This window comes from Notolepis coatsorum (genome assembly GCF_963971535.1).
Source record: "Notolepis coatsorum genome assembly, chromosome: 8".
In the NCBI taxonomy this organism is placed as follows: domain Eukaryota; kingdom Metazoa; phylum Chordata; class Actinopteri; order Aulopiformes; family Paralepididae; genus Notolepis; species Notolepis coatsorum.
The window spans coordinates 19426165-19440494 of NC_140172.1; the positions used below are offsets into that span (position 1 = coordinate 19426165).

Sequence of the window (14330 nt, forward strand, 5' to 3'; positions counted from 1 at the left end):
TTGATATCAAAGACGAGTTACGGCGTCTTCGGCAACTTGAGCATGGCGGGGAAGGACGCCTAAAAGCGTCTTCCGGCAGTTAAAGTGTTAACATAACAGACCTAAGTTTAACTGGGTTTGCAACAAAAGTGCAACTAGGGCTAAAAACCCAATGAAATACAATAATAATAATACAAATAAATAATTATGCTTCTTAGCAGACTTCTTAGCTTAACATAACAGACCTACAGTAAGTTTGGGGGAACTAATGGGTTAACTGGGGTTGCAACTAGGGATGCCCCGATCACGTTTTTTGCCACCGATAACCGATCGTTTTTGGTTTTATAAAAAAAAAAATATATATATATATACATACCGGTATATACTTTTACTTTATTTAAATTTTTTTATAAAATATATATATTATATAATTATACTTGTAGTTGTATTATCTGCGAGACATCGCCACCACGCAACAAGTCAAAATGCTCGTTATCTGCAAACAGCTCCACTGTCTGTGTGTATACTCTGCTTTGGTCAAATCACATTCAGCATGCCCTCAGCAGGGTATATCTGCGGCTCTGCAGATATACCCTACTCCCTCAGCTAGCCCCGTTTGTGACTGTGATGCAAGCCAGGGGCTCGAATACGCATCGAATCAATGTTATAAGACATTGATATCAGGAGCTATCTGTAGCTACTGCTAGCCGGCTAGATAACGTTAAGACAACGCATCAGTGAACTATTTAGTTTACTGTGTCATTTCGTTTTGAACAGGGAGCTAACGTGAGCTAACGTGAGCTACCTAGCTAACGGAGGTATCATGCACTACTAGACTATTGCTGGAGCATTTGTTGATATCAGGAGCTATTAGTAGCTCGCCAGCTAGATACCGTTAGACAATGCCACATGTATTAAACTAAAAGTGAATAGTTGACTGGGTGATTTTGTTTAAACAGTAACAATAGCTAGGTAGCTAACGTTAGCTCACAGAGGTTGCATGCACTAGAGCAGACTATTGCTGGAGCTTGTTGACACGGGTGCGGGAGGGGCAGGGGAGGAGGAGGAGGGGGCGGAGCAGCGCGTTGCTGCAGCTCTGTGTGTCTGAGAGAGAAGTCACCGAGTGAGAACTCCGCTAAGAATTGGATCATGTTTTTCGATCGGTTTTCACGATCTGCGAAAATAAAGCATTATCGGAATTCACCAATCTCATATTTATACTGAATATCGACCGATACCGATCGCTGGCCGATCGATCGGGGCATCCCTAGTTGCAACAAAAGTACAACTAGGGCAAAAAACACAATGAAATAAAATAATAATAATAATAATAATAAATAATAATATATCCTTCTTAGCAGACTTCTTAGCTTAACATCCCAGGGAACTAATGGGATAACTGGGGATGTTGTTTGCTCCTGACAAGAGTCTCAAAGTCTGGGGTGATGGTAGACAAAGCAACTCTGAGGTCATGCTCAATGTCCAATATGTTCCTCTGCTTTGTCTTCAGCTAGACAAGAGCTGAAAAGCCACTTTCACAAAGATAGGTAGTGCAAAAAAAATTATAAATTATTTTTTTTACTATATATATATATATATATATTTTTTTTACACACACATCCGCAACCCACTCAAAATGGCCCTGCGACCCACTTTTGGGTCGCGACCCACCAGTTGAGAAACACTGCTCTAGAGCCATACACAGAGATGCTTAATGATCTTACCAGACGCTTTCATCAATGCATTGTGTGCATTTATTGCAATACGTGTATATTGTATATTCCTCTTTACTTACTTTACTTACTTTTTTTACTGTATGAAGCACGCTCTCAGGGGCTCATAGAGAACCAAGCATTTCACCGTAAAGTACGTGTATTTTATTGTGATAATTAATAAACAAACTTGAAACTTGTCTGCATGTTTACGTTGCACTACTTTTATTGTCTTTTATACCTATTCTTATGTAATTTATGCAGTTTTTATTCGGTCAATTGTGTGCTGGTTTTATGTAAATTGTATACTAGTTGCTGTGGGGTACTCTGGGCTGCGGCCCATGTGTGAAAGGTGCTATAGAGTCATTCATATTTATTATTATTATTGTATTGTAAAAAATGTATGCATTGAAAAGTCTGTAAAGTCTCGACGACATTGAAAATGAGGGTGACCTCAATTGTCCCTTTGAGAATAAATAAAAGGTTTGAATGAGATGAAAGGAATCCCAACCTGAGCACGCCATAAGAGCAAAATGGCATGGCCAGGTGACTACGGTCAGTGGCTACCGGGGGGGCCTCACCTGGCAGGTCCCCGCTCTGCTGCTGCAGCTGGCTGCTGAAGAAGCGCTCCCGCTGGGACACCTGCTCGTCCCAGGCCTCCAGGATGCGCCTGCGCTCCGGTGCCTCCAGGTTCAGGGTGTCCGGGTGGGCCTCCTCGATGTGGGCGCGCACGCAATCCAGGCTCTGCGAGTACTGGAGGTCCCCGCACACCATGCACACCAGCAGCTGGTTCAGCGGGTCATGGTCCATGAGGTAGCGGCTCCGCCACGCGCCGTCCGACATGAAGCCGAACAGCCCGTCAGACTCATCTGAGTAAAGGGGGGAGAGAGAGAGAGAGAGAGAGAGAGAGAGAGAGAGAGAGAGAGAGAGAGAGAGAGAGAGAGAGAGAGAGAGAGAGAGAGAGAGAGAGAGAGAGAGAGAGAGAGAGAGAGAGAGAGAGAGAGAGAGAGAGAGAGACATTTACTAAAAGTAAATTCACTGACTATCAAAATAAATAATACCAGAGATAGTCTATATAATGACTTTAGTCCGTCTAAACATTCTTTGGCAATACTATACCTTCTATCTGTACTGTATAGCTGGAGTAAGGGAAGTAGCCATGGTCAGCGTCAGAGGAAGCACTGTGGAAGAGAGGTGTACATGTTAGTTACATTCATTATCACTGTGAAAGAGAGGTGTACATGTTACATTCATTATCACTGTGAAAGAGAGATGTACATGTTATATTCATTATCACTGTTAAAGAGAGGTTTACATGTTACAGTTACATTCATTATCACTGTTAAAGAGAGGTGTACATGTTACATTCATTATCACTGTTAAAGAGAGGTGTACATGTTACATCCATTATCACTGTTAAAGAGAGGTGTACATGTTACATTCATTATCACCGTTAACTCATTCAGCGCCAGGGGGCCGGCGCCATGGGGGTGCTAGAACGCCATCGCTTTAATCAATGGGGAGACTGCAAAATTTGTGAGTGGTTAAAATTAGTGCCGTCAGGTGATTAAAAAAATTTATCTAATTAATTACAGGATTTGTAATTAATTAATCTAATTAATCACATTTTAATCGCATAAGCATTTTAGGCCTGATATTTTATATTCTATATTTAAAATAGCATGTGTCCGGATGGCAGAATTCAGTACTGTATCTACAAGACCTTTTGTTTAATCGTCTTCCCTTTATTCATTTGTTTAGATTTTTCAGGTCTGGTAAATTTGAGCATGGTATTATTCACAGTAAAAAAAAAATTAAGATTCTCATTTGGTTCATTACAATGTACTCAAGCCTAGTAACAGACACAGTATTTCTGACACTGGGAATACATTCCCTGAGATCCATAGATGTCCCTAGAATCAGATACCAAGAACATGCAAATAGTCCATTTAAAAAAAAAGTTTGTAAATGTTTATTCTACGTTCTTATGGAATGAATGAGATTAAAAAAAAAAAACAATTAAAAAAAATTAAAAAAAATGTTAATTTTCACAACACGATAATTTGATGTGTAATTAATTAATCTAATTAACGTGATCAACTGACAGCCCTGCTTAAAATATATCTTATATTATAGCTATGGGTCTAATAATGCTGTCGATTGTCAGTGAGTTGCTTCTGGTCAACATGCAAAAAACGGATTGTTTTTTCATCCGTACATTTCCGTTTTGAATATGAGTATAGTTTTGGTGATTCTTAGTAATCCCAGGAAAAGACGTGATAATAGCGTTTTAGTGGAATACACTTATCACGTTGTCATTTTTCATCTTATTATCAAATCTTCCTGAAATCAACGCTAGATTATCATTATTATGTCTCCTCATGCATACATGAAATGGGGCTTGTAGCGGGGCGCAAGAAACTACATAATTTATAATGGAGTGCAATACCGGTTGGAAGGCATAGTATTTGCCCTTTTGCGAGCTCAGACCCATTCCCAATGATAACATCAGGCTGGATGGATGAAAAATTTATGGATATAGCTAATAAAAGAAATAACGATTAAAACCCGAGTTTTCTCGTGATTGGCGCAGAATGAGTTAAAGAGAGGTGTACATGTTACATTCATTATCACTGTGAAAGAGAGATGTACATGTTACAGTTACATTCATTATCACTGTTATATAACAGGAGGTGCAAATCCAGAGCCTGCAGAATTATGAAAGACCCCCACCACCCCAACAACAGCCTGTTCAAGCTGCTGCGGTCAGGCAAGCGCCTACGGTCACACGCTGCAAGAACAGAGAGACTCCGGCTCAGCTTCTTCCCCCAGGCCATCAGAACACTGAACTCTCCACTCACAAGTACACATGAGCACACGCACACACACACACACGGCAACCGCTAAAACAATCACTTTAAACAAAATGTCACTTAAAAAGTCTGGGTGAGGCTGGGCCGCATCAAATATTCCACAAAAAAAGAGTTTCAAGTATTCAAAAAAAAAGTACAACTGATCCAATCTTCTCAATATTTAGCAGTGGTGTCAGTGGACTCATCCACATGCAGCTATGGAAATGCACTGTGCATCTTTTTTTATTCTATCACAAAGCTGTTTAATCAAATCACCAGCCAGTATTTCAGTTATTCTGGTTGCTGTGCGATCTGAGGGGGATTTGCTTTTGCCTTCAAACATGGTCTCCATCACTTCAGTCATACATTATTTTATTATGTATGCATCAGAGAGAGAGAATGGCTTCTTGTGTTTAGCCAACATCCATGCCACCCATGGTTGCTTTTTCTCGTTGTGACATAGATTTAACAATAATAAAAAGATAAAAAGATAAAACTGTATTATTATTATGTGCGCCCTTACTCATTTGTGTTCTACAGAGGGCGATGTAGTATGTCCAGTACGTGACGTCACTGACGTCTCCTTCGCATTCCTGTTCCGGTCTATCCGGTCGAGTTCCATTCAATCGCCACCGCCATGCACTCCGTTTAACAAAAACTGGGAGCGAGGCTACTGTAGATGCGCTGTCAACTCTCTGCTCTGACTCGGACTGAAAGAGACGACACGCATTCCGTGAAGACCCGCCCTACTCTGCCTCTGATTCGCAGACTGTGGGTGGGGGGGAGAAACTGACGGGACGCTGAATGTGATTGGACCAGACCCGTACACAGACAGACAGTGGCAGTGCAGCCGCACATGCAGAGCACTGCTCGCAGAGGAGATAGCAAGGATGCATTTGCCTTCCACTTTACTTGATATCACTCCGGAATCACGTTTCAACCAAGTCACTAACGTAACGTTGCTGTCATGAGCCTGCGCTATGATAGCCTACAAGTGACCAAATAAATAAAACTTCTAACTCGCGCAACGACTCATCAACAAGTTGCGCGCGGGCCGCACTAACACTAAACGTTGACGTCAAGTAGGGGGCCGCAAAATATCATCCCGCGGGCCGCAATTGGCCCGCGAGTTTGAGACCCCTGCTTTAAAGGAAGGAGATACTGTATAGTATAGTTTAGATACATTAAGAGTTAGAATTGTAAATTGTATATTGTATAGTAGTGTATATAGGAACCAGTTTCTCAGGGACTTAGCATTTATCCCTAGTTTATCCCCATTTTGGGTTTGGTACAGACCCTTTTGTCAGGGTCCGCAGCAGTGACAGCTCTGGCCGACGAGATCCAATCTCTGTTGGCGAAGCAGGCCATTGTCGTGGTCCCAAGTGAGGACGCGATGTGTGGCGTTTACTCACGGTATTTTCTGGTGCCCAAGAAATCGGGAGGTGTCAGAGTCAGACCTATACTGGACGCGTCTATACTTTCCACAAGCAACTTGTCCTTCCGCGTTCCCGTTTTGCGCTCTGATTGGCCACTGACCTACGCTATTACGCCCCCCTCGTAAGTAGAGAGTCGGCATTGCACTCAACCGATTCATTCAACAGGAAGCGATTTGAGAGTACAATACACCATCACGCCAGAGTGGATAAAGAAATGCTCCAGAAATGAATATGCGTAGGGAAAGGCTTAACGAGTCAGCGCGAGAGCGTACACACAAAAGCACACACGCATGATATCTGATTTATTAATGCCAAATAATGGACGACGACTGCAATTGGCACTTGAAAAGTGTAAATGATGGATTAGTCAGTAAGAATTCATGACAGCTTGTATAGCTCAACTGGTTAGTCCCCTGCCTGTGGACCATATGGTCCCCGGTTTGAATCTCTTGGATACTTATTTTTTTTCTGTAACGTTAATTAATTTATCCACTCTGGTTGATAAGATAAGATATTCCTTTATTGATCCCCTTGGGGTAATTCAGGCATCATAGCAGCATGGGGGGGGTACACAGGTATTGAAAACAACACAAGCAGTGTAAACAAATAAGTCAATAGAATTGACTATCTAACCAACTGCAATATACAGTATTCACAGTATTCACATAAGGTGCAGTATGCATAAGGTGGTGTTATTGTCCTTTTTGGGACACCAGAGTGGATAGATTATTTAACGTTACGGGAAAAAAAAAGTAAGCAAGAGATTCGAACCGGGGAGCATATGGTCGACAGGCAGGGCACTAACCAGTTGAGCTATACAAGCTGTCATGAATTGTTACTGACTAATCCATCATTTACACTTTTCAAGTGCCAATTGCGGTCGTCGTCCATTATTTGGCATTAATAAATCAGATATCATGCGTGTGTGCTTTTGTGTGTGCGCTCCCACTCTGGTTGGATGGTGTATTGTGTTGAATGAATCGGTTGAGTGCAATGCCGACTCTCTACTTACGTAGATAACTGGCGTAGATAAGGGGGGCGTAATAGCGTAGGAGCGTGGCCAATCAGAGCGCAAAACGGGAACGCGGAAGGACAAGTTAAGCTCACCGGTTAAGCTTAGGCACTCTTTCGAAGTTGGTTAAGGTTAGAGTTTGTCTTAGAGCAGGGCGATAGAACACCAGCCCTGATTCCAAACTCTAACCTTAACCAACTTCGAAAGAATCGCCTAAGCTTAACCAGTGATAAACTAGGCGTTAGGTAGTTTGCAGGCTGTTAGAGCCGGAAATAGGCGCAGAAACAGGCGTCACACGATTGGCGCACATGTCACATGACCAGAAACATCAGTGGCCAATCAGATTGCGCAAACCGAACACGGAAGTACAACCCCATTAGGGAAAATATTCACGCGTCGGGCCCACATAGTAGGGGGCAGATGGCAGTACCATGCTGCCCGGTCTGCTCTACATATCAATGTGTTGGAATTGAAGGAAGTCCTTCTGGTCCTCAAGCGGCTCGGCCGCCTTGTGGTGGACATGCATGTTTGATCAGGACGGACAACACGACGGCAGCGTCGTATATCAACAGACAGGGGGGAGTACGCTCCCCCTGTCTGCACCGGGTGGCGGTCGAGCTCTGGCTATGGGCGTCTGTCAATCTGGGCAGCCTGAGGGCCCTCCACATCCCCGGCAGGGAGAATGTGGGTGCAGATGTGATGTCGCGGGGCGGTCCTCACCCCGACGAGTGGGGACTACATCCAGACATAGTCAGACAGGTCTGGGACCAATTCAGGAAGGCCACAGTGGACCTGTTTGCGAGCAGACAGTCCCACCAGTGCCCCTTGTGGTTCTCGGTCAGTCGGAAGGACAACCCCTCTCTGGGAGTGGATGCCTTCTCGATGTATCCGTGGCCGCCCGGGATTCTGTACGCATTCCCCCCCATATACCAGATAGCTCAGCTGTTGGAGCGGGTACGTCGGGAGCGCAGGACTTTGATCATGGTCGCGCCGGACCGGGCCACGGCTGTGTGGTTCCCGGGCCTGATTCAGCTCTTGGTGGCCCCGGCGTGGCCTGTTCCGGAGTCGCCACGGGCCCTCTCCCAGGCTCACAGGACGCAGTTTCTGCGGGCAGCCATTGATGGTTTGGCTGCTGAAAGGGTGAATCTGGAGATGTGTCTGAACCCTACTGTGGTTAACACCATCCGGAACGCGCACGCTCCGCCCACTACCGCGGTTTACGCTGGGAAGTGGCGTATTTTTCAAGAGTGGTGTACATGTTACATTCATTATCACTGTTAAAGAGAGGTGTACATGTTACATTCATTATCACTGTTAAAGAGAGGTGTACATGTTACTAGAGTTGTTCCGATACCGATACCAGTATCGGAAATGCCTCCGATACTGCCTAAAATGCTGGTATCGGCGAGTACGCCGAAAGTCTAGCCTCCGATGCCATGACGTTATTTATCAACAACACTGCTGAGAGTGAGCATTATAAAACAAATGTGTTTTTAATCGACCGTGAATTAAAGTGTCAATGCCATTTGTCATTTTAACAACAGATACTTTCTTAAATGCCATCGTCCCGGCAGAGCGGGGCTTGCTGGCGTTATTAGCATTAGCTAAAGCGCTAGCTGAAAAGCGAGTTTTAGCTTAACGTTACCTTGGCTAAAGTTGGGGCTATTCATAATCCAGCAATAATGGCTGCAGACCTGCAAGCAAAGTACAGCAAGTTGGCAAATGAGTATTCCAAGGTAAATCACTTTTTCACCAGTAAGTTACTGGCAGTAACGTTACATTGTCTTTCCATCTAACGTTAGCTCACGCTAACGTGGGTAACCTAAAGTGTCGTCGCTGATCGACTTCTCGCACGCAATTAATGACATGTTGCGGACAGCCATACCGGTGACAATGTTTAGCTTTTAGTGCCAAAGGATAAGAGTCTGAGGCAGAGTCTCAAAAGAGAGTGTTGAATATTTATTTTGCATCGAAAATCACAACATACACGTTACTACTAGCCAGAGCCTCTGCAGACTGGATAGCAAGTGCAACAGCATATAACGTCCGTGCGGAAACAATGTCCCAACAACCTTTCCGTGGGTGAACTCATTGAGCATAGTTAATGATACTAATACTAATCTATACAATCACCTGTTGTTGAATAAATACCATTACTTTCTAGTTATTACTAAAAAACAGTATATATAAAACAGTATCTGTAAAAAAAATATATATATATTATTTATATAATAAAAATTTTTAGTTTTTTTTTAATGTATGCACTGGTATCGGATCGGTATCGGCCGATACCCAAAGCTTAGGTATCGGAATCGGATCGGGAAGGAAAAAATGGTATCGGAACATCTCTACATGTTACATTCATTATCACTGTTAAAGAGAGGTGTACATGTTACATTCATTATCACTGTGAAAGAGCGGTGTACATGTTACATTCATTAGCACTGTTAAAGAGAGGTGTACATGTTACATTCATTATCACTGTTAAATAGAGGTGTACATGTTACATTCATTATCACTGTTAAAGAGAGGTGTACATGTTACATTCATTATCACTGTTAAAGAGAGGTGTACATGTTACATTCATTATCACTGTTAAAAAGAGGTGTACATGTTACATCCATTATCACTGTTAAAGAGAGGTGTACATGTTACATTCATTATCACTGTTAAAGAGAGGTGTACACAGGGGTGTAGCTCCAGATTCTGGGCCCCCTGAAAGAATGTATTTGTAGGCCCCCAGTGAATGCGAGCGAATTTTTTTGTGCCATTTTTTTATTGATGAAAACGCATAATATGTTTTTTACCTATACATTCGGATCAGCAGTTCAGCACCTGCACTGTTGGTGGGTGAGCCTAGTAAAGGATGTCGCATTGCGTTCATCTTCAATGAATGGACCAATGCAATAGTCTACCAAAGCCCCCCCCTCTCTCTCTATATATCTCTCACACACACACACTTCAGAAACAAACATAGTATCAATGAGAGCATCAATAATTAGAGCTGCCACGGTATTGATGTTTTCCTTACCGCACAAATTTGCAAAATATTTCCTACCGCCGCGGTTATTACCGCACAAACACACACACAAAAAAAAAAAGTCTGAATGCATTTTTTTTGTAGTCTACTCTTTATAGCATATAGCCTGCCTCTAGTCTAAATGTCTATCTTTAGAGGATGACTTTGCAGCATGAATATTGTTTGGGATTCGGCATGCACGCATTCGTTATTAAAAGTGAAACACGGATTCGAAGTCTCCCCTCGGTGTCGCGAGCAGGGGTGGTAGCGGCGCGCCCGCCGGTTACCCCCCCGACCCTTTCTTCTTCTTCTTATTATAACGTTACTACTTATGATTACAAAGGCATTCGATTTGTGGCATTAACGTTAGTATAATTACACGTTCGTATTTACCGGACCATAGCAAGGCAAGCGTTACTCAATTAATATCTAAGTTCCTTTCTTTGCTCAGAGCGTGCCGAGTTGTACCCATTCTGCGGTCTGTTAATAAAGTTTTCAATCAGACAAGTGTATAGAACGAAGGGCTTTTATTATAACATTTCGTTGCAGTAAAATCATTATGCCTCGTTCCCTGAGGAGCGACGGCGTCGGTAATCCACTCCGGTCTCCGGTGGGAGCTAACGTACTATTAGCCGTGTTGTGACTGTGAGCTCTGATCAATGGCTCATGGCTGAGATTCAGGAAGTAAAAGCACTGCAAGATGCTCCAGCATGTGACGCGTATCTCTTCTGACCAATCAGTGGTCTGCAGTGTTTCATGTGACTTTTCTGGTAGCCAATAGGGTCGCTTGGAATCTCGACAGAGAAGTAGGGTATATCTGCAGAGCCGCAAGCCCAACGAGAGCGTAATAATAATAATAATATAATAAAAAACAGCGGTGATGCCGGTATTCAGCCCAACGCTGCGGTGGGCATGATGTAACAGCGATACCGCGGTAATACCGATACCGCGGCAGCTCTATCAATAATACACCTGAGTACCCCCCAGTGCTGGGCCCTTGGAATCATCCTAAGCTACCCCCCCCCCAGCTACGCCCCTGGGTGTACATGTTACATTCATTATCACTGTTAAAGAGAGGTGTACATGTTACATTCATTATCACTGTTAAAGAGAGGTGTACATGTTACATCCATTATCACTGTTAAAGAGATGTGTACATGTTACATTCATTATCACGGCGCGTTGAGCTCCAGGAGACAGAAAAAAGGTTTCCCACCTCATTAGCTGATCAGAATCTTCCGAGGAGTTCATCCACTGCCCAGAATCCTACAGAACGATAGGAGAGAGAGAGCGAGAGCGAGCGAGAGAGAGCGAGAGCGAGAGAGATTATAAACAGAATTATTATATACTGTACAGTAGGGCTGACCTTCAAAGCTTTTTTTGGCAATCGAAGCTTTGGGGCCGAGCTTCGATTTTAATTCGAAGCTTCGAAAAAAGAAAAAAAAAGAATTAATTATATATATATATATTTTTTTTGTATCTTATGTTGTGGGACTTGTACAGCACTTTGGTAAACTTTGTTGTTTTTAAATGTGCTCTATAAATAAAGTGGATTGGATTAATTAATTAAGTAGCCCCTTCCGTGACTGTGACGCAGCCAACAAGGTTTCACTCGGCTGCGCTGCCTGGGTGCAGTGGGGCTGCTCTCACAGCCAACGACATGACATTACATAATTATGTTGCAACCTTCGTCTATCAAGCAAACAATTATATAAATATTTATATGTAGTTGATAGAGACAAAGGCAGAATTCGACTTAATTAACCATGTTTTATTAAGACATATTTTTATATGGGTCGGGACACTTTAAAAAAGCAGCACAATGAACACAAATCTGTCCGACATAGTCTTAAATAACAAACGGCATTGCTTCGCTTCTTCGTCGACATGTCTTCTGCACATGTCCTTGTTGTTTTCAACACAGATAATCTCCACGTGCTTGTTGTAGAGAGGTGGAGTCGAGGCGCCGCTTACTTTCGTTTCATTGGAATGGAGGCGGGAAGGCGCCGCTTACTTTCGTTTCATTGGAATGGAGGCGCAAGATTTGAGAAAAAAAAAATATATATATATATTTTTTTTTTTTTTGCTTCGATTCTTTTTTTATGTTCGAAGCTCGTGCCATCGAACGAAGCTTCGACGTATTTAAGACAGCCCTACTGTACAGAATGCTTTACATGGAGTTGCTGTGCAGCATTATCAGAAAAGGCAGCCCACTCTTCAACAATCAATGAGGGTTGTCCTTGACTTGAGACATTTCTTAGTTGTCATAGGACTTTGTTGACCAATTGATTTGAAGACAAATCCGTGAAATTGTGTTTCCCACATTATGCAACCATGCAGATGGACCTCTTTAAATCGAGTGCTTCCAAGAGATGTGCTTGTGACTTTTCAGGGGATAACAACAAACCAACGAACAAAGAGACCAAACCAACCAACGAATCAACTAAGAGAGGACCAGCCCTATAGTCAGTATAAACCTAACTGGTCCTAGACCAGTCACAGTCCCCTTTACCTGTGTCTCCATGCCCTGGAGCTGGTCCTAGACCAGTCACAGTCCCCTGTACCTGTGTCTCCATGCCCTGGAGCTGGTCCTAGACCAGTCACAGTCCCCTGTACCTGTGTCTCCATGCCCTGGAGCTGGGCCTGGGCGGTGGGTCGAATGGGCCTCCAGTTGTTTGAGGCTCTCCTCTGGGTCAGCTCCTTGTCCTTCATAGTCTTCTTCACCCTCCAGTACTCCCTCTTCCTCCGCAGGAAGTCCTCCTGAGACTCGCCCGGGATGGGCTTCGGCGGTGCCATGGTGCTGATGGGGACCAGCTTCACGGGAGGCTCGATGGGCAGCAGCTTGATGCTGGACAGCGGGTTGGCCGGAGGGGTGAGAGTCGGGAGCGACGACGACGCCGCGTCCAAGTCCAGGCTCTGCTGCATCCTAGGTCCTGACAACACAGTGTTCCACCTCTTTATTTTACAGTTGAACAGCCCTGGCCTATTTTTCTTTTTATTTCAGAATTATATTATATTGTGCTTCTATCATAATTATCTTAGTTGATATTTCATTTTATTTTACTCAACCTTTTTATTTTATTATCTAATGTGGCACCGAAAATGACCAAAGCAAATTCCTTGTATGTGAAAACTACTTGGCTCCAGCAGCCTCAGCCCAGGCCCAGGCTTCACCTGCTCAGCTACCACCATCAGGCCAGGCCCAGGCTTCACCTGCTCAGCTACCACCATCAGGCCAGGCCCAGGCTTCACCTGCTCAGCTACCACCATCAGGCCAGGCCCAGGCTTCACCTGCTCAGCTACCACCATCAGGCCAGGCCCAGGCTTCACCTGCTCAGGTACCACCATCAGGCCAGGCCCAGGCTTCACCTGCTCAGCTACCACCATCAGGCCAGGCCCAGGCTTCACCTGCTCAGTTACCACCATCAGGCCAGGCCCAGGCTTCACCTGCTCAGCTACCACCATCAGGCTACTAGGGGTGGGAATCACCAGTTTCATCATGATACGATACGATATCGATTCTTTGGACAACGATACGATATTTGCCGATATCACAAAGTCTCTCACGATACAATACGATACGATTAGATTCAGGTGCCTGCGATCGATATGAGATGATATCATATGCCCATTTAACACAATCAGTAACATTTAGATCAACAAAAAAAAGGTAATGAAAATATCATTTGACATTTGTATTTTTGAGCTCTTCCAGACATTTAAAGGAAAATCAATCTATTGTTTTTAATACAAATAGACCTCCTGTTCACTGTAAAGTGCCACGTTTTTATATATTGAGCTTTAAACTTTAAGCTACATTTTTTGGAACTCAAAACTCACAACCTCCCTCTCCCAAACCGTTCCTACAACAATTTGTTGATGTTGCATGATCATGTATAGGCCTACATTTATTATGTATTATATTGTTTATGTTTAAATAACATTTAAACATCAAACTCCTCTGACCTCATCTGGTCTTTCCAAAGACGCGCGCACACACACACACACACACAGAAAGGGAGAATGCTATGCTGTAACATCTACACACACGGAGCTACTGCTGTTGTTCTTGGGCGGATATGAGACTCGCCACAGGATTTTCAAAATAAGAGTATCGATATGAATCGATCTTATTACATCGCATCGATCCGATTCGATTGTTGATAATTACATCGATGTATCGATCTGGATCGATGTATCGTCCCACCCCTACAGGCTACCAGCTACCACTTCCCTTACTGAATGTTTACAAGAAATAAATGTATATTCACAGTCAACTACCTAAAACTAAACAGTGATAAACTCATTGGTTCAAAATCT

At 43.5% G+C, this 14330-nt stretch overlaps 1 protein-coding gene across 1 annotated transcript in view; it reads right to left on the reverse strand.

Moving 5' to 3' along the window:
- Window positions 1–14330, reverse strand: part of LOC311233350 (uncharacterized protein) — a gene marked incomplete at its 3' end in the record, with an annotated part of 71045 nt that overhangs the window by 44864 nt on the left and 11851 nt on the right. Inside the window, exons 2-5 of the mRNA XM_084320325.1 lie at window positions 12627–12943; window positions 11227–11276; window positions 2811–2872; window positions 2273–2560 (exon numbers count right to left, since the gene is read on the reverse strand). Of these exons, the coding sequence (XP_084176451.1) occupies window positions 2273–2560; window positions 2811–2872; window positions 11227–11276; window positions 12627–12943 (717 nt within the window). The remainder of the gene's footprint in view (window positions 1–2272; window positions 2561–2810; window positions 2873–11226; window positions 11277–12626; window positions 12944–14330) is intronic.